The sequence below is a fragment of the Symphodus melops genome, assembly GCF_947650265.1.
Source record: "Symphodus melops genome assembly, chromosome: 23".
NCBI lineage: Eukaryota > Metazoa > Chordata > Actinopteri > Labriformes > Labridae > Symphodus > Symphodus melops.
In genome coordinates, this window is record NC_136713.1 from 13,090,490 (window position 1) to 13,116,452 (window position 25,963).

The 25,963-nt window shown below is 43.0% G+C and overlaps 3 protein-coding genes across 3 annotated transcripts in view; all 3 read left to right on the forward strand.

Annotated features, from left to right (window-relative positions):
- Positions 1-227: 227 nt before the first annotated feature.
- Positions 228-10,034, forward strand: LOC306818827 (uncharacterized protein; the record flags this gene model as incomplete). The annotated part of the gene is made up of 4 exons (XM_079336545.1): positions 228-315; positions 7,723-7,833; positions 9,720-9,830; positions 9,947-10,034. Exons 2-4 carry the CDS (start codon positions 7,724-7,726, stop codon positions 10,032-10,034), a joined length of 309 nt encoding a protein of 102 aa, XP_079192671.1. The 5' UTR covers positions 228-315; position 7,723.
- A 312-nt stretch (positions 10,035-10,346) lies between these two features.
- The window catches only part of LOC306818909 (NLR family CARD domain-containing protein 3-like), a 112,825-nt gene continuing 97,208 nt past the window's right edge, over positions 10,347-25,963 (forward strand). The window contains exons 1-3 of the mRNA XM_079336639.1: positions 10,347-10,470; positions 10,577-12,434; positions 12,541-12,714. Coding sequence (XP_079192765.1) covers positions 10,437-10,470; positions 10,577-12,434; positions 12,541-12,714 — 2,066 coding nt within the window. The 5' untranslated portion in view covers positions 10,347-10,436. The remainder of the gene's footprint in view (positions 10,471-10,576; positions 12,435-12,540; positions 12,715-25,963) is intronic.
- LOC306818917 (stonustoxin subunit beta-like) lies at positions 21,149-21,955 on the forward strand. Its single transcript, XM_079336654.1, has one exon. The coding sequence runs from the start codon at positions 21,323-21,325 to the stop codon at positions 21,860-21,862; it is 540 nt and encodes a 179-aa protein (XP_079192780.1). The 5' UTR covers positions 21,149-21,322; the 3' UTR covers positions 21,863-21,955.

The window sequence follows — 25,963 nt, forward strand, 5'->3', positions numbered from 1 at the left end:
AGCGGTGCCAGTGACATGCAGCAAAGTGTTGTGTCTTTGAAAGTTCCTGAAAATATGAGGCATCTCCTCTGCTCAGAGGTACAGAGGGTCCAATGTAGCTCATTAAGAATAATCTAGATAGATTGATAGATATACTTTATTGATCGCATACTAAGAAAATATGGAACATTTGCCATAACTAAGAATGTTATTTGTTTGTTACAGCATGCAGGAACAGAGAGCAGACTGTCCTGGACCCAGCAGCGTGTCTGTCAAGAGTGACCACTCTAAAGAAGATATTATCGACTTTAAAGATGGACGTCTTGCTGATGGAAGGTGAGATCTGAAAAGTGAAGTTTATTTCCAGATTTGTTTTGAAGACTCATGTCGTGGTCCAGCACTTTGAAGTCTGTCATTAGTATCTAATGGTGGAGGTGGCAGCCCATTGTTCACCTGTACAACAGTCAGCTGTCAAAGAACATCACATCCAGTAATGAGAGCAGCAGCTGACTTCAAAGACAGAAGCTGCTGATCACAGGTTTCATGTTGGATAGTGAAGGATAAAAGTTGGTATTGAAGGATAAAAGTTGCTATTTCATCCTTTTCCTAAATGTTGTTAATATAAATCTGACTCCTCTAAATAATTACCTCAAATCTCTCTGCGCATTCTTTTGATGGGATGAGAGGAATGACTGGAGGCGTCTCTTTCAGGTTAACAGAGTTTATTAACCCGATGAATCAAGAATAGAAGTTACAGAGTCTCTGGGTTCAACACTACGTGTCCCTGACAACAGACAGATGCTGGATCAGTTCACGAAGTCTGAGTTTAGGTAATTAAGACTCACTCAACCTATATAAAAGTGGGTGAGTAATTAACTGTTCAGGGCCTTAAACTAAACCTATGTTTGAGTTGGTGAGTGATTCAGTTTAAAGGGCCACATCAAACACGTGTTGGAATGTGTAATCACTCCGACAAGCCCTCTTCACACAAACACCTTACTGAAAAGTCAGACAATTTTATTAACACACACAAACCTAGAATAAAACATGATAAAATAACTGGTATAATATAAATGTAAGCGAACATCATTCAAACTGTAAATATCAAACCTTTCCTTTGGACCGGGTGATGAAACTTTATTGCAGTAAACACATTGATTATAAGCAGAAAAGGCCTAATATTCTATCAACTCCCCCTTTTGACCTCATTAAACATGAGGTCAATATATAAAAAAAAGTCTTCTTCATAAGCATCAATGTTAAGTTCCTGAATAACAAGGCCTGAGCATTAACATGCAATCAAAGGCAATAAGCCCTGACAAACTGAATGGTGGGCTTCATTTTATTACCACTCACATCCTGGGGTTGTGTAGTCCAGTCATCTGGTCTGGTAGTGGTGAAATCTACCTGCATTAAAGGAATTAATCATTTACGTCTGTTAAACACATGTTGCCATTGACGTCTAGGAATTTCAATGGTGTTGGAGAGGTGAAGATATTGAGAACTTGCGAGACCACTGCGCCTGCCTCTGAATCCTAAGAGAAAGATAGCACAAGAGAAAAGGAGAACAAAAAGAGAAAAAATACAACACAAAACTGTCCTGATCCATTCTTAAATATGTCAATAATAATCATTCAACAAAAAATGTGTATTAATTTATTATTATTATTATTATTATTATTATTATTATTATTATTATTATTATACATATAGAAAGAGAAGCTACTACTACAATTAGAGCCCCATAATAAAATCCATATTCAAGTCTGGTGAGATCCAGGGGCGTCCCCCTTAGACCCACTGTCACTGAATATGAATATATTACAGGAATGATGAATGAAAATACTCACCAAAAAAATGTGAAGTTTCATGTGGCTTAAAGTTAAAAACACAAAAAACATCTTGAGAGAAGTGATCAGACCAGCAGATCTTAGTGTGCTACCATCAATCTTTCACACCATCTCTACAGGCCATTTAAATCTCAAATGACCCTCAGTCAGAGGCATAAAAAGAACTAAAGTATTCTTACAAATAAAGGTACTATTTTTTATTAATATTTTACTAAAATACTCAAAGTCGGTCTAAACATGCACTCAAATGAAAGTAAAAACTAGCTCATTGAAAATCTACTGTAAGTAAAAGTTACTTATTACTGTCTCTTTTTTTTTATTCATTGAAGGAAAATATTTACAAAGACGTATCCTGCAAACATATTGTTTTGTACCCCATTAACAAAAACAAAATATAAGTAGACATTAAATCTCCTCTCAATCTTTCTGTCTCAAACTCTCACCCTCATCTGTCTCATCACTTCCTGAACTCTTTCTAATCACTTACTTAATTCCTTCTTTCTGCACTTTCTCTTCCTCACATCCACCAACAGGTTCATCTGAACCACTTTTACTTTCTGTCACCTTCTTTCACTTACTATTACCTTTAAATTCTTCCTTCAGGATCATTAAAGTGTCTATGTCACCTTTTGCTGCTTTCAATGCTATATCTAGTTTTACTTTTTGTGATGAAGGGAATCTTCTACTTTTCCAGTTTAGTCAGTGATAAGCGGAACAGTTTCTCTGGATGTCTAAAACAACAGACATGTGTAAAAACGTTCTCACCTCTAAATGAGCAATAAATACATTTGACAAATTAGCCCTTAGTTTGACATATTTCTGGACTTGTTCTTCACAGATGTGAGAAGTAAAGGTTTATTTAGTCAGCTATGTTGATGCTTTCTGCAGTGTAAACAGTGTGAGGATGGAACAAAACTATTTACAACTTTGTTTGTCTGAGATTTGTCACGGTGAATGCTTTAGATAAGGATGAAGAAAGTCACACTATGTGTTGTCTTTACAAGAGCTTTGACTACAGCCACTACATATATTATGCATCAATGCCCGTTTATATCCCCCTTTTTTCTGAAAAAGGGCCGCATTAACAACACCCCCTTTTTCAGAAACATCTAAGAAGAATGGAGTAAAATATTCTGAGAATTAAAACTATTCTATCTTCTAGAGGTCAAATGAACAGCAGCTACAACACGCTCTAGGCCCATAAGAATACAGGGACAGGTAATACACCAGTGAGAGTTAACAACATATGCTTCAAAAGCATCATGATACACAAAGTTGGGAGTGCGAATGTAATTTAAAGTGACGTGGTACAGGTCTTTTGGAGGGACTAAAGGCTGGATGGACTGCAACCAAGGTTTCCAAAAGTTGTAAAAAGCAAGAATGTCCCCTTTTTCAAGTGTCTCTGGGAATGGTCGTTGGTGTACCCGTGAACTCCACTACTGGAACACATTGCGATGAAGATTGAAGGTTGTGAAACATCACCAGCGAGAGTGGAGTAACATAGTCTTGTGTCAACCATAGAGCTGCATGAATTCAACAGTCTTTGTGAGGAGGGGCTCTGCCAAACCCTCTCCCTTAAAGCACTCTGGATGACCCTTGACATTTAACCAGGCTGCTGTCACACCTGGGTGGCTCCTTGTCCATTAGGAGTCTGGTACTGATAAGAACCATGCTGCTTGCTGCTTCAGAGGGCCCTGTGAGGGAGGGCCGGAGCAGCCCACTGTCCTGGGCGGTGTCTGGCCCAGTGGTCGAGTATCCCAAAATAAAAACATCCTTGATTCTGTGGACCTGGAGCAAACCCACCCCAGCCAAGTCCACCATATCCCCTGTAACCACGCCTGTACGGATTGAAATTGTACCCTGTACTCCTCCCACAAGAGTGATATGGCTGCTGTACATATGGCTGCTCCAGATTAAACACCGGAACGTATTTGGTTGCATCAAAAAGTAGCCTCCGCCTCTTGAAGCTGCATCTTTAGGAGGTGCAGCTCAAAGTCTTATTAACTCTATCATCTGCTGTTTGCTGTTGTTTATGTGAGCGTAAGTGATGTAAAATGTATATCTCCCATCTGGGGAGCAATACACTATTAAAACCAGGCATTTCAACTAGTTCTGCTTTTACTCATTCTGCTAGGCCTGCTACTAGGACTGCTTGTTTGAACCAAAACTATGCCACCCCTAGTACAACCTTATATTAAGAACATGCCAACAAGTGTAGCACCATCTAAGTTGACTTCATGTTTGTGTACAGTTTGTCATTGATGTCAGTAAAATTTCCAGTCTAATTGTTTAAACATCACTTGTAAACAGTCTAGATATAGTTGAAATGTCAGCAAGGTGAACATAATTATGAAGTTTAAATTATTGTCTAAGCTATGGGGCCAAAATAAAGTAATTTTTGGTTTTCTATTTTAAGAATGTAAAAAACAAAGTAGGTTGTTTGTATAATCAATGCATGCAAATAAGTACTAGTGATCTACGACAGCTACCTCATTTCCTGCGCTCCTTGAATTAATCAATGCTTATATTTAGCTATATAATATGTCTATATAACAACAAGAAAAACACTATAAAACATGAACACATTTAACTACCGAAAAACAAAGTAATACTGGGTGATACTGAATGGGCTAAGAAAGGGTGGGGCCGTCTTCTCTCCTGTAAGACACCCTATCTAATCTCTCCTTTAAAGGTGCATATCAACCCAGTGCACCGAGCCAACAAGCACACAGACCAGAGTCCCACTCTTCCAATCAACAGCCAAAACCCAAAATGAATCTTCTAGCAGTTAAAAAGGAACTCCTCCTTTTAACTATGCAAATGCATAGTTCATCTATTTTAAACCTTTTAGAAGAGTTTTAAAAGATTTTCTCCTCTCCTTCAGTAAATGTTCCACTATTATTGCCTATTTAATAACACTAAAATTCTATTCATCAATCACACTCAAACAAAATTATTACACAGGCCTTCACACACATGATTTACCACACAGCACACAAACACACACATCAACAGACATCAACAGCACACACACACACACACACATCTACTCAGCACAGCACTCACACACACCTACTCAGCACAGCACTCACACACACACATCCAAAAACTCCTCCAGCACACACACACATCTACTCACGGGTTCACCAGGTAGAGCTAAAGGTGTTGCTCAAAATACCGGTAACAGGGTAGAAGAAAAAGCCCCTACCTTTCCCCTTTCCACTCTCTGAACCAGTGAGAGAAAAGAGAAAGGAGGTGCAATGGACGGAAAAAAATATATATTTCTAAATATTTGTACTCAAGGAGCAGAACTTGAGTTCAAATTAACACACAGCAGAAAACACTATACACGTGAACAGCAGAAAATGAATAGACGCAATGCTCTATTTGGAGTCCTCACTGGCAAGCTTCTACAGCAGTCCTAATGACAACTGCGGCCAGTGACTGGGGGTTCTATCCCAGACTCACAAACAGTTTTAATTCACTTCTGCTGAATCACCGCCTCCCCAATCATCCCACACACAGTTCTCTGTCAACTGAAATGACCAGCGCTCAACCTGTTGCCTTCTTTACATTGTCATTCAGCGTCAAAAGAAAAGACCCAGCCCAACATTTATCCCAGCCAGTCTCTCGCCCCTGGTTTTCTAGTCAGTCTCTCGCCCCTGATTTTCTAACCAGTCTCTCGCCCCTGGTTTTCTAGTCAGTCTCTCGCCCCTGACTTCTCTTCGTACGGCCTTCTGTTCGATCGCTTACTTGTATTCTTGATTCAATTTTCTAAATTTAGACATTAACACCGTCTATACCCAAACCAGACAACGATAATTTAGATTTTCCAATGTGCACAATTTTATGGAAAAGGTTTGTGTTCACCTTTGGTTTTTGTGAGGCCTCTCGATGTCTGGATAGGTCTGGACGTTGTACCATAGACTTCAATGCAGTCGTTCTACTACCTTAAGAAATTAATACATTTGAATTAAACATATTTCAATTTTTTTTTATAAATTAATCAATACTTACGTCCTCCATCAAACCTCATCCCCCATCGTCGGGGTCACCAAGTGAAGGATAAAAGTTGGTATTGAAGGATAAAAGTTGCTATTTCATCCTTTTCCTAAATGTTGTTAATATAAATCTGACTCCTCTAAATAATTACCTCAAATCTCTGCGCATTCTTTTGATGGGATGAGAGGAATGACTGGAGGCGTCTCTTTCAGGTTAACAGAGTTTATTAACCCGATGAATCAAGAATAGAAGTTACAGAGTCTCTGGGTTCAACACTACGTGTCCCTGACAACAGACAGATGCTGGATCAGTTCACGAAGTCTGAGCCCCGACTATCTTTCCCTGAACCCTTTTATCCACTAGACAGAGAATATCTAACCAAATAATGCATTCAAGAATGTGCAGTTTTCTTCCTCCGATTGGGGCAACTTCCAAATTATGCGTCTTCGGATGAGTGGTTCCCCTTCTCTCATTGGTGCATCAAACTCCCGAATCCTTTCACCTCCTGTAGGGGAAGACACATCCTGCCTGGCCTGTTTCTTATCATAAGAAAGACATCTAGTCTAGTAACCAATTCCTTTTAAGGAGAAGACAATTTAGGTAATTAAGAATCAAGACTCACTCAACCTATATAAAAGTGGATGAGTAATTAACTGTTCAGGGCCTTAAACTAAACCTATGTTTGAGTTGGTGAGTGATTCAGTTTAAAGGGCCACATCAAACACGTGTTGGAATGTGCATTCACTCCGACAAGCCCTCTTCACAGAAACACCTTACTGAAAAGTATGACAATTTTATTAACACACACAAACCTAGAATAAAACATGATAAAATAACTGGTATAATATAAATGTAAGCGAACATCATTCAAACTGTAAATATCAAACCTTTGCTTTGGACCGGGTGATGAAACTTTATTGCAGTAAACACATTGATTATAAGCAGAAAAGGCCTAATATTCTATCAATAGTTTACCATTCAACCCTGAGTGAACAAATGAACTGTGAACATGAACAATGATCTGATCCCCTCCTAAAGCTATCAGCAGAGATCAGACTTTAATACCTGCATAATTTTTTAATAAATGGTTCCTGAGTCCAGCTGAGGAACCTTGAGTCCATCAGGGAGGATGTCATGGTGGTGTACTGAACATTCGGTCCTATGATCTTGTAAGGACACTGGTGAGCAGATGTATCATGAAGACTGCAGAGAAAGATCTTCCATTCTCTTCAGTGGTTTCTCAGAGGAAGATGAGATTTGGAAGCTGACCACAGTGATACCTAGTTTTGGATTTGTTATTTTTGCTGTGGGGAGACCATATATGTGGAGAGAAGAAAGAGACTGTGGTATGACTTACAGCAAAGGATGTGACTGGGAGTGGTGTCAGTGACATGCAGCAAATTGTTGTGTGTTTGAAAGTCCCTGGAAATATGAGTCATCTCCTCTGCTCAGAAGTACAGAGGGTCTAATGCTACTCATTACAAATAATCTAGATAGATTGATTGAAATATTATTGATCCCAAACTGAGAAAACATGGAAAATTGTGGCATGACTTACAGCAAAGTGTTGTGATTGGTAGTGGTAGCAGTGACATTGAACAAAAGGTTATGACTGGGAGTGGAAGTACCAGTGACATGCAGCAAAGTGTTGTGTCTTTGAAAGTTCCTGAAAATATGAGGCATCTCCTCTGCTCAGAGGTACAGAGGGTCCAATGTAGCTCATTCAGAATAATCTAGATAGATTGATAGATATACTTTATTGATCCAAACTGAGAAAATATGGAAAACTTGCCTCCAAAACAGATCTCTTACCTTCTTTTATTTGATTCTTCTTGTTGTTTTCAGACTCCTGCTGCTTGCAGTAACTAAGAATGTTGATTGTTTGTTACAGGATGCAGGAACAGAGAGCAGACTGTCCTGGACCCAGCAGCGTGTCTGTCAAGAGTGACCACTCCAAGGAAGATATTATCGACTTTAAAGATGGACACCTTGCTGATGGAAGGTGAGATCGGAAAAGTGAAGTTTATTTGCTGACTTGTTTGAAGACTCATGTCGTGGTCCAGCACTTTGAAGTCTGTCATCAGTATCTAATGGTGGAGGTGGCAGCCCATTGTTGATGAAATAATATGATGTGACAAACATAAAAACTGATTGGAAGTTTAGTCTAGATACATGCATATGATACCTGGGTGGCCATCCCAGCTATAATATACATGTATGTGTGGGAAACACTGATATATTATAAGACAATATTACCCGTATTATTAAATACTTAAGTTAACAAAACTTTTGATCACTGTGGAATTTCATCCATCCACTTTCTGCCGCTTATCCGGGGCCGGTGTGGGGGCAGCATTCTTATCAGAGATGCCCAGACTTCCCTCACCTCACCTATGGTTATGAGCTTTGGGTCATGACAGAAAGAACAAGATCCCGGATACAAGCGGCTGAAATGGGCTTCCTCCGTAGGGTGGCTGGGCGCACCCTTTGAGATAGGGTGAGGAGCTCGGTCACCAGGGAGGAGCTTGGAGTAGAGCCACTACTCCTCTACATCGAGTGGAGTCAGTTGAGGTGGCTCGGTCATCTGGTCCGGATGCCCCCTAGATGCCTCCCTGGGGAGTTGTTCCGAGTTGTCCCTCCGGGAAGAGGCCTCGGGGTAGACCCAGGACCCGCTGGAAAGACTATGTCTCTCGGCTGGCTTGGGAACGCCTCGGGTTCCCACCGGAGGAACTGGAAGAAGTGTCTGGGGGGTAGGAAAGAAAATTGACCGGTAAATCGAGAGCCTCGACTTTCGGCTTAGCTCCTTCTTCACCACGACAGACCGATACAGCGACCGCATGACTGCAGACACTGCACCAATCCGTCTGTTGATCTCATGCTCCATCCTCCCCCCACTCGTGAAAAAGACCCCGAGATACTTAACTCCACCACCTGGGGCAAAGTCTCCCCACCGACCTAGAGAGCAAGAGCCCCCTTTTTCCAGTCGAGAACAATGGCCTCAGATTTAGAGGTACTGATCCTCATCCCAGCCCCCTTACACTCGGTAGCGAACCGCCCCAGTGTGCGCTAGAGGTCCAGGTTCAATGGAACCAACAGGACCACATCAAAAAGCAGAGACGAGCTCCTGTGGTCCCCAAACCAGACCATCATCCATCGGCCGGAGGCTGGATACTGGCAGGCCAGGCAGGCGGCTGGAGGCTGGATACTGGCAGGAGTCTGCTGCTGTGCTCTGCTGCAAAAATCTAATAGCAGCAAGCAGCAGTTAATCCCCTCTGAAGTGGTGTCAGTCTGAAGACTTTGTCCCAGAAGAGAGTTCCAGGACAGGTCCTGGATCTGGATCAGTTCTGTATCCTGATAGTAGTTTAGGGCAGCTTGTGGACTTGCAGTAAGCTCTGTATTCATGATATTCATGGTCATCTTACTCTACGTTCTGAGTCTCAGTTGTGGGCCTTATTGAGGATTCATTTGATCTGTAATCATTCTTTTATAAATCTTTGTCCTGTGGATCATCATGTTGAGGTTGTCCTTCTGCCCCCCCTGCTGGTCAATGGCAGAATCTTCATAAACATGTGTCTGCAGCTAGCCTGAATTCTGTCTCTCTGAAAATGCAGGTTGGACTTCTAACCTTTATTGTTCCTGCTGGCATCTTTCTGAGCTGTGTTTCTGTTTGAGTCGTCTTCTGTGAACTTTGATTTCATCAGTCTGAAGAATGTGAGGACAGACACAGTGTTGACTGTATTCTGAGTGAGATACTGTTCTAATAGAAACAGAACTGTAGAGAACTTCAGCTCTGCCTCCTGGTTACTGATGATCCATCTGCTAGTTTGAACTGGAACAATCTGATTAAAGATGATCTTTGTTAATGAAGCAGCTGTTTGTTTCTATCAGGATGCAGGACCATAGACCAGACTCTCCTGGACCCACCTGTGTGTCCATGAAGAGTGACCAGTCTATGGGTCGTCCTATTCACTTTAAAGATGGACATGGTGCTGATGGAAGGTAAGAATTAAAAAACCACTGAATTTTCTGACTCTGTGGTTCAAAGACTCATATCTTGGCTCAGAGCTTCATCATATATGACCCATTGTTTTCTTGTGTAATATGTCCTGTCACAGAGTTCAACAGGAGAGCTCCCAGGTTCACAGAGATCCATCAGACCAGCAGGATCTAACAGACCTGGACTCCATCTTTATGGTGTGTTAGATAGATAGATAGATAGATACTTTATTGATCCCGAGGGAAATTCAAGGCATCCAGTAGCAGTATACAGACAGGCAGGACACAAGACATTAGTTACAATTTATTTCATAAACTACCATTACAAGAATGTAATGCTAAGTTATTGTTGTGTTTAGAGCAGCTGGCGTTCAGACACATGAACCACATGTTGAGTTCTACCACTCTATAGGAAATATCCAGTGTCTCTTTCTGTTCCAGCTGCTGGAGGAGAACATCGTCACCTTTGTGAAGAACGAGCTGAAGAGAGTCCAGAGGGTTCTGAGTCCAGATTACCCAGAATGCTTAGAGAGTCAGAGTGAGGATGAAGAGCAGAGGAGAAGCTGTAAAGATGCATTTTTGAAGATCACTCTCCACTTCCTGAGGAGAATGAAGCAGGAGGAGCTGGCTGACATTTTAACAGGTTTAGTATTTTAGAAAAAGGTCAAAAAGGTTTAAAGTTCAAACTCAGATAGTCATGTGATCTATATCAGGATCTGTTCACTGATTTCAGTTCTGTCTTTATTCAGAAACGTTTGGAGTAGAGTGCCGGCGTAAACTGAAATCTAACCTGAAGGAGAAGTTCCAGTGTGTGTTTGAGGGGATCGCTAAAGCAGGAAACCCAACCCTTCTGAACCAGATGTACACAGAGCTCTTCATCACAGAGGGAGGGACTGGACAGGTCAATGAGGAACACGAGGTCAGACAGATTGAAACAGCATCCAGGAAACCAGACAGAGCAGAAACAACCATCAGACAAGAAGACATCTTTAAAGCCTCACCTGGAAGAGATGAACCAATCAGAAGAGTGATGACAAAGGGAGTGGCTGGAATCGGGAAAACAGTCTTAACACAGAAGTTCAGTCTGGACTGGGCTGAAGACAAAGCCAATCAGGACATACACTTCACATTTCCATTCACTTTCAGAGAGCTGAATGTGCTGAAAGAGAAAAAGTTCAGCTTGGTGGAACTTGTTCATCACTTCTTTCCTGAAACCAAAGAAGCAGGAATCTTCAGATCTGAAGAGTTCCAGGTGGTGTTCATCTTTGACGGTCTGGATGAGTGTCGACTTCCTCTGGACTTTAAAAACAACCAGACCCTGACTGATGTCACACAGTCCACCTCAGTGGATGTGCTGCTGACAAACCTCATCAGGGGGAAACTGCTTCCCTCTGCTCGCCTCTGGATAACCACACGACCTGCAGCAGCCAATCAGATCCCTCCTGAGTGTGTTGACATGGTGACAGAGGTCAGAGGGTTCACTGACCCACAGAAGGACGAGTACTTCAGGAAGAGATTCAGAGATGAGGAGCAGGCCAGCAGGATCATCTCCCACATCAAGACATCCAGAAGCCTCCACATCATGTGCCACATCCCAGTCTTCTGCTGGATCACTGCTACAGTTCTGGAGGATGTGCTGAAGACCAGAGAGGGAGGAGAGCTGCCCAAGACCCTGACTGAGATGTACATCCACTTCCTGGTGGTTCAGTCCAAACTGAAGAACATCAAGTATGATGGAGGAGCTGAGACAGATCCACACTGGAGTCCAGAGAGCAGGAAGATGATTGAGTCTCTGGGAAAACTGGCTTTTGAGCAGCTGCAGAAAGGAAACCTGATCTTCTATGAGTCAGACGTGACAGAGTGTGGCATCGATATCAGAGCAGCCTCAGTGTACTCCGGAGTGTTCACACAGATCTTTAAAGAGGAGAGAGGACTGTACCAGGACAAGGTGTTCTGCTTCATCCATCTGAGTGTTCAGGAGTTTCTGGCTGCTCTTCATGTCCATCTGACCTTCATCAAGTCTGGAGTCAATCTGATGTCAGAAAAACAAACAACATCCAGGTGGTCTAAAGTATTCAGAGAAAAAACTGACCCAACACTTTTATATCAGAGTGCTGTGGACCAGGCCTTACAGAGTCCACATGGACACCTGGACTTGTTCCTCCGCTTCCTCCTCGGTCTTTGTCTAGAGACCAATCAGAATCACTTACGAGGTCTGCTGACTGACACAGGAAGTGGTTCACAAACCAATCAGAGTCACATACGAGATCTGCTGACACACACAGGAAGTGGCTCACAGACCAATCAGAAAACAGTCGAGTACATCAAGAAGAAGATCAGCAAGGACCTGTCTGCAGAGAAGAGCATCAATCTGTTCCACTGTCTGAATGAATTGAATGATCATTCTCTAGTGGAGGAGATCCAACAGTCCCTGAGATCAGGACGTCTCTCCACAGAAAAACTGTCTCCTGCTCAGTGGTCAGCTCTGGTCTTCATCTTACTGTTATCCAAAAAAAATCTGGACGTGTTTGACCTAAAGAAATACTCTGCTTCAGAGGAGGCTCTTCTGAGGCTGCTGCCTGTGATCAAAGCTTCAAATAAAGCTCTGTACGTGCTCACATAACTATCCAGGTTAAATGTAGTTCTCTTTATTCAGAAATAACAACTATGCTTTGGAATTGTTTTCATTTGTGTTCTTCTGTATCCTTTTCAGGCTGAGTGGCTGTAACCTCTCAGAGAGAAGCTGTGAAGCTCTGTCCTCAGTCCTCAGCTCCCAGTCCTCTAGTCTGAGAGAGTTGGACCTGAGCAACAACAACCTGCAGGATTCAGGAGTGAAGCTGCTGTCTGCTGGACTGAAGAGTCCTCTCTGTAGACTGGACACTCTCAGGTAAGTATGCAGCTGATAATTCCATCCATCCATTTTCTACCGCTTATCTGGGGCCGGGTCGCGGGGGCAGTAGTCTAAGCAGAGACACCCAGACTTCCCTCACCCCAGACACCTCCTCCAGCTCTTCCGGTGGGACCCCGAGGCGTTCCCAAGCCAGCCGAGAGACATAGTCTCTCCAGCGTGTCCTGGGTCTACCCCGAGGCCTCCTCCCGGAGGGATATGCCTGGAACACCTCCCTAGGGAGGCGTCCAGGGGGCATCCGGACCAGATGCCCGAACCACCTCAACTTACTCCTCTCGATGTGGAGGAGGAACGGCTCTACTCCGAGCTCCTCCCTGGTCCGCATCCGCAAAAAGCAGAGACGAGATCCTCCCTCTGGCCCCTGGCTGCGCCTAGAATTTCTCTCCATAAAATTAATGAACAGAAGCGGTGACAAAGGGCAGCCCTGCCGGAGGCCAACGCGCACCGGGAACAGGTCCGACTTACTGCCGGCAATGCGAACCAGACTCCTGCTCCGGTCGTACAAGGACCGGACTGTCCTTAGCAAAGGGCCCCGAACCCATACACACAGAGCACCCCCCACAGGGCGCTGCGAGGGACACGGTCGAATGCCTTCTCCAAATCCACAAAGCACATGTGGACTGGTTGGGCAAACTTCCATGAACCCTCGAGCACCCACAGGAGAGTGTAGAGCTGGTCCAGTGTTCCACGGCCAGGACAAAAACCGCATTGTTCCTCTTGAATCCGAGGTTTGACTAACAGCCGGATCCTCTTCTCCAGTACCCTGGAATAGACTTTCCCAGGGAGGCTGAGGAGTGTGAATCCCTGGTAGAACACACCCTCTGGTCCCCCTTCTTGAAAAGAGGGACCACCACCCTGGTCTGCCAGTCCAGAGGCACTGTCCCTCCACGCGATGTTACAGAGGTGTGTCAACCATGACAGCCCCTGCACATCCAGAGACTTAAGGTACTCAGGGCGAATCTCATCCACCCCCGGAGCCTTGCCACCAAGGAGCTTGCCAACTACGGCGGTGACTACGGCTTGGGTGATGGACGAATGCACCTCTGAGAACTCAGCCTCTGCTTCCTCAGTGGAAGACGTGACGGTGGGATTGAGGAGATCCTCGAAGTATTCCTTCCACCGTCCGACTACATCCCCAGTTGAGGTAAGCAGCTCCCCACCTCCACTGTAAACAGTGTTGGTGAAGCACTGCTTCCCCCTCCTGAGGTGACGAACGGTTTGCCAGAATGCCAGAAAAGTCCTCCTCCATTGCCTCCCTGAACTCCTCCCAGGCCCGAGTTTTTGCCTCCACGACCGCCCGGGCTGTGGAACGCCTGGCCTGCCGGTACCCGTCAGCTGCCCCATGAGTCCTAAGCGCTAGCAACTCCAGAAAAGTAGAAAGTCCAGCCCCTCTCGAGGAGCTGGGTTCCAGAGCCCAAGAAGTGCGTGGAGGTGAGCCCCACTATATCTAGCCGGTATCTTTCAACCTCCTGCACAAGCTCAGGCTCCTTCCCCCCCAGTGAGGTGACGTTCCACGTCCCAAACGCCAGAAGCTGCGTCCGGGGAGTGGGTCACCGAACTGCTTTTAGTCTGACCCGTCGCTGATAATTCCTTGAATTATTAATTCAATGACTGCTTTACAGTTTTACTGTATGTTACTACATTAAAGCTCTAACGCTCTGAACTTGTTCTATAGCTTCCAGTCTTCAAGTCTGAAGAAGCTGTACTGTTCCTTTTATGATCCTGTATTTTAAAAGAAGGGGGTATAGCTCTGAAAGCTGTGTGTGTGTGTGTGTGTGTGTGTAGTCTGTCAGGCTGTCTGATCACAGAAGAAGGTTGTGTATCTCTGGCCTCAGCTCTAAGCTCCTCCCCCCTGAGAGAGCTGGACCTGAGCTACAATCATCCAGGAGAAGGAGGAGAGAAGCTGCTGTCTGCTGGACTGGAGGATCCACACTGCAGACTGGAGACACTGAGGTACAGACAGACACACAGAAGCTGTCTCACTGTTTCTGAATGATGAACTTTGCTTCTTGTCTGATGGTGATGTAAATGAAGATGGATGAAGTAGATTCTGATCGGGTTTCTTCCTCCAGGTTGGATCATGGTGGACTGCACAGACTGGATCCTGGTCTAAGGAAATGTGAGTCTGTAAACTGAAAAACTGTGTACTAATCACTGTGATAATCCAGTGATTAGAATAACTGTAGAGATAAGAAATGTAGAGTTCACAACATGCACTTTTTGTGATATTGATATTTTCATGGTTTTGATGTTGTCCGCTGGCCGGCTGTTCCTGGTCGAGCTCAAGTAACAAAAAGTGTGTGCTGTAAAAGATACAATTCTATTGGTTGTGGTGTTTTGGACTGCTTCATATTTCACATCACAAGTTTTCATCTCCTCCTGTCTTCTCATCACTTTCTGTGACTTCCACCCTCGAGGCTCCTTTCCTTCAATGACAACAGAAACAGTTTGTGTTGACAACAATCAATGATGAATGAAAGACACTGACAATGATTACATTTGGCTCTATTTCCATCAAATCATTCGGATCAAATCCACCTGAACTTCATGAAAGGTTTGTTTCTTTTTGTTGACATGACTCATCACTTGACATCAGCCTTTCTACTATTCCTAGAACTTTAAGTGTTTTCCTTACAGACACTGCTACCCTTTTACCCTGCACTGCTTGACCAAGTCAGAGTATTTGGTGGATTTCCTCCCAGCCATCTTCCTGGGGGATTGTCAGTTCAATCAGGATGAACGTTTCCCTCCTCGGGCTATAAGACCACATCCGTTATCAGGGATGTTTGGATGCCTTCAGCTCCTTTGGGACTGTTGCATGTCCTGAATAAATGTACCTTTAGCTCAAAGAAGTTCATTGCCCACTTGGGTTGACTAGTCTACTCTTGCCTAGAACTATTAGAGGGCTTGCTCCCTACCAGCTGCTAGTCTACTCTTTCCTAATGTGGCAAGGTGATTCTAAGCCATCTTGTATAATAACCAAAAGAAACTAGTTTTATTGACCTGACAACGCCACCTGGGGAATTTCCCCCGAGGAAATATATAAACACCTTAATCAAATAAAGGCAACGCAGGTTTCGACAACCGAATTAAGACAGAGACGTGGTTCCAAAAGATGTAATTTTATTTGAAAATTAGACTGGGAGTTTCTCTGACGAGAGGGGTTTTAGTTATTGGAATAATGAGGCAAATCAATGAAGTAAGGAACAGGTAAAGCAGTTTTATTACAATTTATTTTCTAAAAACAGTTCAGGGAACCACCTAGCCTGCCTAGCCTTCACCCGCAGCCGGCAACCACTTTACTAAAGGGGGAAATAACAAAAGAATTAAGCAAAGAAAAAGGCTAATAGACCAGTTGGTTCAGTCTCTAAAAATACATGAGACAATTTAACAGCACTAAACCACTCAAATCAATCCAATTGACAAAGCAAGCAAAACAGCAGCCGATAAAAGGCCTGAAATATAGAAACAAATGTTACATTATAATAACTCCTTTTATTTTTGGTCATAAATATGTAATAAACATTTGGCTTCAACCCACTTACAACATGACTGGCTTCACTATTATGTGTACAAAAGATAGCACCTACCAGGCAAGTCAAGAGGGAACCAGACAAACATCTGCAAACTAGCCACCAGTACCCACGAGGCAGATGTGCAGGCTGTTCAAGACACATTAAACTTGTCACTTTAAGCATGTAAACAAATTACTTAAGACAACTTGTAACTCATGAACAGATAGCCTATCTCAGAGCAAGGAACATGTAGCACCAACAGGCAGACAGACACAAAGGGCAGCCATGTTGCCACAGGTGCCTTATATATGGCTCAGCTAATTAAGGGGATGGACCAAGGGAGTTGACTTGCATTCAAGGCCAACAATGAAAAACAGACAAGAAAAACACTGCTCCCACTACACTAGGCCTAGCGCTATGGAAACTTACTCCTCTAACAACCAGTCAAGAAGGATTAAGACTTATTTAACTTTATTTCTTTTCAAATTCATATACAAATCAGTAAAGTAAAAATATAAAAAAAAAAAAAAAAATTAAAACCGCAAGCGGCGATGAAGGGACCGAAGCACCCCACGCATGTCGGCGCTTGTCGCGACCGCGAGAGTGCGACCGCGGGACTGCAGCCGCGACACGTGGCCAAGCAGCAGGCCTTACAGTCATCGAAGGTTAAAAAATTGGAGTGTGCCGAGACATCAAAGTTTGATGGTACGCCATGGCCACGCCCTTTGACGAAATAACGTGCGGAGCACAACGAGAGATCTTCAACATGTCCAGAACACACTGACACTGAGTTCAAGATGATCAGATAAACGCTGTTGTAGGAGTTCGTTCAAATAGCTAACCTGTGAAAAAGGAATTTCAGCCATTTTTCTTGCATTAAAAACAATATGGCGGACTTCCTGTTTGGTTATGACTATGGACGTAAGAGGCTTTTATGTATCTCCTGACATGCCCAATGAGCATAAAAAATTTCATGCACGTAGGCCAAAAAAACCTCTATAGGGAGGCCTTTTTGAAAATTTCAAGGGGGCGCCACTGAGTCATTTAGCCACGCCCACTTTTTATGCCAACATGTCTGTTCTGTGAAACGCAAGTTTTCGCCATTGAAAAAAAATATGGCGGACTTCCTGTTTGGCTTTGACTATGGGTGTAATAGGATTTTATGTGAGATCTCGCATGCTTAAAGTGTATAAAAATTTTCGTGCACGTATGACGAAAAAACGTCAATGGGGAGGCCCTTTTGAAAATTTGAAGGGGGCGCCACTGAGTCATCTTGCGAAAAAAATTTACGAAATGACAAGAATATCAAATTTTTCGCCAGACCCGATGATGTTGGAGATTTTGATGAGTTTTCATTCACGTTCAAGCCGTCAAAAGTGGCTCCAAAGAGGAAGAAGAAAAAAGAAAACAAAAATAATCATTTGAAAAACAATAGGGTCCTTCGCACTGGTCAGTGCTTCGGTCCCTAATAATCATTAGGGTTACAATAGGGTCCTTCGCACTGGTCAGTGCTTCGGTCCCTAATAAATAAAAATAAAAGTATAGTAAAAGACTTTAAAGACTTGATATCAGGGAATAAAAAAGGAAATTTTATGAATCAGAACAATGTGAAGCCTTCAGCAAGAGCAAAAAGAATCCGCTTTTCACAGCCCTTTTAGAGTCAAACTGTCTCTTTGTCCAGAACTTGTCAAATGTCAATAATGCAGCTGAATCAGCATCATAACTCTCAAAAGCACAGCAGTTGCATTGCCTTCAGAATTTGCAGAGGGTTGCTGTGGCTCTCTTTGAGGAACTCCTCCTCAACTTTGGAGCAGCTCCGTTTCCCAGAACTTGTTTCATTCAACAGGATTTTTGTTAACCTGTATGGGTCCTTTCTGAACTGAGCTTGCTTGAATTCCTTCTTAATTCTTCTTCTTTTAAAGCTTTCTGTTGACTGACGGGTGGACACACTAAAGAAGGGCTGGCTCAGATGAAAATATGATCACATCATGTTTTAAATATTGATCCTGATGAATCTAAATCAAGATGTGTAGTGTAAATATTTGTCAGGATATGTGCTGTTCACGTCCATAGAAGTGACATGATGACACCAAGGAGGAGAACAGAAGTTCACTTTCAGCTCCACTTTTGGATTTCTGTTTTTGGATCAGACCTCCACTTTATTTACTGCAGCTCAAACTGGAGTTTACACTGTGAAGTGGGCGTGTCCTTCTCCTCTCTGTGTGATAGGCTGCTCCATCTTTATCCAGTCAACATGTGCACAGTCTCTTGTTGTTATTGACATCATGTGTCTCCTATGAAGACACTTGCCGTTCCAGACAGGAAAGAGAGGACGCTGACACTGTTTGTTTGCCATTCTTTGGCCAAGATTTTTCGACGTTTGTGCCGTTTAAACTGTTGGAATAGTTTTTCTGTGCTTCTACATTTTAAGCTATTGCTACGAGCCCTATGCTGCAGTTTTACGGGACATTTGATCCTATGTTTTACCCCTGTTGTTAGCTAGGTAGCTAGGCACCTACCTTCTTCAGAAACTTCCATCTGTCAAACTACGACCCACCGGGAAAAAGGCCATCCGGTTCTTACCACCTTGACGGACAACTTTCCTCCCTTCCACCCCCTTCGAGTACCTGGAGCTAACATCTGGCCAACAGTCAGCGAGGGTAGACAGCATCCCTCTTTGGCCAGCATGATGGTGTTTAGATATTCCAGCTCACAACTCCACCAACTAAACTCTGCAACCACTCTTGGATTTAACAATCCCATCATCAGCAAGCTTGGACTTCTCTGCCACCCTTGTTCCATTCATAGAGGCTCTGGTCGAAAACTAACAGTCCATAAATCTCATAGCAGCTCTGCTACAAACATCCCATCTTGGTAATCCGTTGCATGCCTGACACTTCATCAGAGCGCTGTTTCACCAACAAACATCTAAATGGGAAATGCCTCGAGATCTCTGCACTCCAACGTGGAAAACAACGTGAGATCTCCGCACTCCGGGCTGGAGAGATTTCGTGGAGTGGATTCCAGCCTGCGCAGAGTGGATTTTACTGCTCTTCGACCTGTACAGAGATTTACCTCACAGACATTGGTAAAATTAAAACTTTCTCACACTCATCCTTTAACAATAAATCCAACCTGATTGAAGAGCACATTAGGGAGAAAGGACTTGATTTCATGTGTCTGACAGAAACCTGGCACAAGCCAGAGGTTTACTCTGCCCTAAATGAAGCCTGTCCCACAGGCTACAGTTACTTGGAGGCAGTCCGTAGCACTGGCCGTGGCCTAACTTTCATCCACCGACAGGACCTGGAGTTGTCCCCCATCCTACTACCTACAACTTCCTCCTGCAAGTGTCTTGCAGGAGGGATGAGGGGTTTACATTTAAACCCATGACTGTGCTTCTCATCTACTGGCCCCCAAAACCCAACTCAGCTTTCATGCTGGAAATGTCTGATCTTCTCACAAGGCTCTGTAAAACATCTGCAAATACTATAATCATGGGTGATTTAAATATTCATGTCGACACCCCCTCATGTTCTTCTGCAACTGACTTTCTCCAGCTACTGGACTCCCTCAATCTCCAACAACATGTTGATGACCCCACACGTCAGAGAACACACACTCGACCTGGTCACCTCAAACTCCACTCCCATCAGGAACCTACAGTTCCGACGATCTTGGGGTTTCAGATCACAAGGTTGTGTCAATGGAGCTGCACTTCCCTTCCGCCAACGGCAAACGAAAGTGGAAGATTCACTTCAGAAACTAAAAAAACATCAACACGGCTACCCTGCCCCAGGATCTTCAACTTCTCTCCTCTCGCTCTGCTAACTGCCTCTCTGTTACTGACTCAGAGGATTTTTACAACTAATCCCTGAGCAGTCTCCTAGACTAGAAATGATTCTTCATGCTTTTATCTCATCTCGTTTAGATTATTGTAATGCTCTTTTTACCTGTCTTAGTCTGTCCTCTTTAAACCGCCTTCAGAGTGTCCAGAACGCAGCTGCTCGCCTTTTAACAGGAACAAACGGTAGATCCCACATCACCCCTGTCCAATCCTCCCTTCACTGGCTCCCGATGTCTTATCACATTCATTTTAAAATACTCATGCTCACTTTTAAAGCTTTGTGTGGTCAAACACCCGGGTACATTTCCAATCTTTTCCACCTCTATGTCCCCAATAGAGCTCTTAGGTCTGGCCAACTTCAACTCCTTGCTGAATCACATTTAAATTTCAAAACCTGTGGTGATCACGCATTTCAAGTTCTCACACTGTGCTAAATTTCAGATCGGTCGACTCTAGTGAAATTTTTATGAGGCCGTTATAAACACTTTTATTCAGACAGACTTTTGGTTGACCAGTAGCTGTTTTATTCTACTTTTTGATCTATTTTACTTACTGTATGTTTGTTTATGCTGTTTTCTGTTTTTAACTGTTAATGTTTTATTGTTGTAAAGCACTTTGTGATCTGTGAAAGGTGCTCTATAAATAAACGTTACTTACTTACTCACTTAACTCCAGGCCCCCTTAACTACCAAGTCAGTATCCAGAAGTTCTCTCCAACTACAGACCCATCTCCAATCTCCTGTTTCTTTCAAAGGCTCTGGAGAAAACTGTTGCAGCACAACTTCAGGATCATCTCATTTTTAATAATCTGTTTGAGAAATTTCTGTCTGGTTTCTGCCCTGGCCATAGTACAGAAACAGCTTTGGTCAGGGTCACCAATGACCTCCTTGCAGTTGCCCCACTGACTACAACTGCTTTTAAACAAAGCCTGAAGTCTAATCTTTTTAGAAAAGCCTTCTGCTAATTGCCTATAGATGTTTTATATGTTTTAACTGCTCTTTTAAACTATGTGGCACTCTGAGATTCTCTACAAATAAAATGGATTGTGTATTTTTATTATAATTACATTTCAAACATTTCTGTCAAACATCATTCATCAGTTCTGACTGTATATGAATAACTGTCAGTAAAATTATTGATTGAATGAACAGATGATAACCTGCAGCTGTGTTGTGTCTCCTTCTCTCCATCAGACGCCTGTGAGCTGGAACTGGACACAAACACAATGAGCAGAGACCTGAAACTGTCTGACAACAACAGGAAGGTGACACGTGTGAAGGAGGATCAGTCATATCCTGATCATCAAGACAGATTTAACTTCTGGACTCAACTGCTGTGTAGGACTGGTCTGACTGGTCGCTGTTACTGGGAGGTCGAGTGGAGAGGAAAGGTTTCTGTATCAGTGAGTTACAGAGGAATCAAAAGGAAAGGAACCAGTGCTGAATGTTTGTTTGGCGATAATGATCAGTCCTGGAGTCTGATCTGCTCTGATGAAGGTTACTGTGTCAGACACAATAACAGAGAAACAAAGATCTCCTCCTCCTGTTCCTCCTCCTGTTCCTCCTCCTCCTGGTCTGTCTCTCACAGAGTAGCAGTGTATGTGGACTGTCCTGCTGGCTCTCTGTCCTTCTACAGAGTCTCCTCTGACACACTGATCCACCTCCACACCTTCAACACCACATTCACTGAACCTCTCTATCCTGGGTTTAGGCTCTGGTTCTGGTCCTGTGGTTCTTCAGTGTCTCTGTGTGATGTGTGGGTCTGAGAAACACTGCTGACTGAAGATCAGGTGACTCTGTTCACTCTGTCCAGCTGCTCTGTTTCATGGTTGGGGGGCCTGGTAATGGGGTGGGGGGGGATAATGGACCTCCTTCTGTAATGGCTGTATTGTGCTGATCTCACCAATCAAAAAAAGTGACAGCATAACCTCTGATAATCTGGATTTCATAATCCTTAAATCTGTGTCTGAATAAAGGTGTCTGGATCAAAGTGAGCTGGATCACCTGATCCTGGATCATCAAATCTGATCCCTTCAATCCGGATTAAACCTAATGAGTCCAGTTCTAATGGTCTCTGGTTCACTTCTAATGAGAGTCCGTAAAAAAATGATGAACTAGGGCGAGTGTTTTAAAGCAAAGTAGGTGTAGTGATTTTCTGCATATTTTTTTTACAAGCTTCAAGACTGGATAAACCAGTTAATGTTTTGAAAGCATTAATTCTACAATTGTAAATTGGAGGACAGACATCAGAAAGCTTTGAAGACACTCCTAATCCACACTCAGAAAACAGACTGTTGATTAACCGTATTTTGTTTACTTTCAATCAAGATAAAGAAAAAAAAACGGATTAAAGTTTTGAAAGCCTCTCCCTCTCTGACGAATGTTGGGGAGAGTATATTATTAATTCATAAACCTTGGATAGACAACTAACAGGAAACAGGACTATGTCTGCTGTCCTTGTACTGTCTGCTGCCATTGTTCGGACTTGTCACCCTCCGGGGACAAATAAAGTTAAAGTTCAGCTGAGGAATTTGACAAGGAACACAATCGCCCCCTTGTGTGAGGGTGGGCGGACAGGCAGGCAGGCACCCCATCAGTGAAGAATGTTTAAAGACTGCAAATACTGTATTTCTGGTCAGAAGACGCACACGATATGTAATTGTATTTTTATTGGTAAAGTACATTTTGTTTAACTTTTGTACAATTATTTTTGCTCATAAATGCTTGTGTCTTCATTTACTTCATTTTTAGCTTTTCATGGTATTTGCTGACAAAAGGAAAATAATAAACATTGGTCAAACATCAGTTGGAGTGTGGCTTGTCTGTACCAGAAGAAGAAACTTTTGGAGCAGTTATAGAGGAGATCATCCGGTTATGTCCTTAAAAAACTATTGTGGTATAAAGATAGGTACGGCTTGAAACAAATAGAAATTTAGGCACAATGTTCATCTTAACAGAGTTTGTTTTACCAATAAGAGATAAGGGCAAAATTGACCATTGTTTAATGTTGTTTTCGCACTGTTCTAAAAGAGGAGAAAATGTTGATTTAAATAAACTCTAATAAGATTTGGTTACCTTTAGAGCTGAAACGATTCCTCGAATAACTCGAATAATTTGATTACAAAAATTAATCGAGGAATTTTTGCTGCCTCGAGGCCTCGTCTAGTTTTCTTTTAGTTTTCTTTTTGCGTTATCAAAACTTTGCTATGAGTATAAAATACGTGTAATGTAGCTGCAGCTACCTGCTCCTCTCTCTGCTGCACTCTGACTCTTAAACACTGACACTTAAGCGCTAATGCACACACATACACACACACACACACACACACACACACAAGCGTGGCGCGCCCCTTTTAACTTTTAGTCAGCACACAGTTGATCCGTGATCCATACGACCCGGTCGGGAACACGTGATCCGGTCAAACGGTCGGCTTTTCTCCGTTCACTCTCTCTGTGTTTGCAGCATAGACTGTTTGCAGCTAACATTACGATAGCAACGTCCTCTCACAGTCTCTGTAGTCTCAGTCTGAGTGCGCTGAATGCACGCGCAGCAGGAGCAGACAGAGATACGCACACATCAGATAATAAACAGGCTGATTATTTTAAATGTCTAATGTTGTCAAATCTAAATCAAGACAGAACTTGTTTTGTGGAATAATAATTTATTATTTTCTGATGGATTTTAGTTTTTATTCTGTAATGTTAATGCAGTGTGTGTGAGTCTGTGTGTGTGTGTGTGTGGGGGGGGGGGGCATATATATAATTAAAGTTTCTCAATTTCCTGATCATCAATCAATCAATCTTTATTTATATAGCATAAAGTCATAACAGGCGTTATCTCAAGACACTTTACAAAAGCAGGTAAAGGACCTTACTGTTTGTCTGTTAACATTAACAAAAGAGCAGGTAACAAGACCATGCTCATTGTTATGTTTACAAAAAGCAGGTAAAGGACCTTACTGATGGCTATATTACAAGAGCCCAGCTTAATCCATCATAGCGTGGCAAGAAAAAACTTCCTTTTAACAGGCAGAAATCTTCAGCAGACCCGGGCTCATGACGGAACAGCCATCTGCTAAACTGTGCTGGGCTTGAAAATGGGACAAGATGCAGAAAGAAGAATAGGATAGGATAGGTTTGGGGGGGGGGGGGGGGTCTGGGCAGGCCATCCTCGGGGGGGGGGGGGGGGTTGTTTGGCCAGGCCATCCTCACCAACAGTCCCAAGGAACCTAAGAGAGCTCAGGAGCTCCCAGAAAAGGGAGAGGTTAGAATATAAAGATAGAGACAAGCAGTAATAAGACATGAAAGCTGGGAGAGAAAGAGGGAGAAAGAGATCCTGGTGCCAGTTCCCCCGGTAGTCTAGGCCTATAGCAGCATGACTATGAGCTGGTTCTAGGCCAGCCCTAACTATAAGATTTATCAAAAAGAAAAGTTTTAAGTCTATTCTTAAAAGTACCTAGTGTGTCTGCCTCCCGGACCCCGACTGGTAGACGATTCCAAAGGAGCGGTGCCTGATAACTAAAGGCTCTACCTCCCATAGTACTTTTAGAGACTAAAGGCACCACGAGCAGGCCTGCATTCTGGGAGCGTAATGTTCTTGATGGATAGTACGGTACAATTAACTCTTTAAGATAGGATGGTGCCTGACCGTTTAGAGCTTTGTAGGTGAGCAGAAGGATTTTAAATTCTATTCTAGATTTTATAGGGAGCCAATGGAGAGAAGCCAATACAGGAGTAATGTGGTCCCTTTTCCTAGTTATAGTCAGAACACGAGCTGCAGCGTTTTGGCCGAGTTGAAGGGTCTTTAGAGATTTACCATAGCACCCTGCTAAAATAGAATTACAGTAATACAACTTGGAGGTAACAAATGCATGAACTAATTTTTCAGCATCATTTTGTGACAGGATCTGTCTGATCTTAGAGATATTACCAAGGTGAAAATAAGCTGTCCTTGAAATTTGTTTAATGTATGAATCAAAGGACATATCCTGCCGTCATATCGGCAGAGAAAGTCTCTCTAAGGTTCTTAGGTCCAATCACTATAACTTCAGTTTTGTCTGAGTTAAGCAGTAAGAAGTTTCTGGTCATCCAGGTCCTGATGTCCTTGACGCAGGCTTCTAGTTTACGAAGCTGGTTGGTGTCTTCTGGCTTCATTGCTATGTAGAGCTGAGTATCGTCTGCATAGCAATGAAAGTTTATGGAGTGTTTTCTCATAATACTACCTAGAGGAAGCATATATAATGTAAATAAAATCGGACCAAGCACTGATCCTTGAGGCACTCCATGGCTAACTTTGGTGTACATAGAGGACTCATCATGAACATGCACAAACTGAGATCTGTCTGATAAATAGGATCTAAACCAACTTAAAGCAGTCCCTGTAACTCCAAGCAATCGTTCTAGTCTCTGTAACAGAATCTGATGGTCAATTGTATCAAAAGCAGCACTAAGATCTAACAGGACGAGCACAGTTAGAAGTCCCCTATCTGAGGCTAACAGAAGATCATGTGTTACTCTAACTAGTGCAGTCTCAGTGCTATGGTAAGCTCTAAATCCTGACTGGAGCTCCTCAAACAAGCTGTTGTTGTGGAGAAAATCACACAACTGATTAGCTACCACTTTCTCTAAGATCTTAGAGATAAAAGGAAGGTTAGATATAGGTCTATAGTTAGCTAGAGTTCCTGAATCAAGAGTAGGCTTTTTAAGGAGCGGTTTAATTACCGCTACTTTTAATGATTGGGGTGCATAAGCTGCCGCTAAAGATATATTGATCATATCTAGTATGGAGCTGCTAACTAGGGGAAAGACTTCCTTAAACAGCTTGGTTGGGATTGGATCTAAAAGACAGGTTGACGGTTTAGACGCAG

Bases quoted from the DNA above. Each gene is read 5' to 3' on its own strand.
- LOC306818917 (XM_079336654.1), top strand. From the start codon at position 21,323: ATGAGCAGAGACCTGAAACTGTCTGACAACAACAGGAAGGTGACACGT.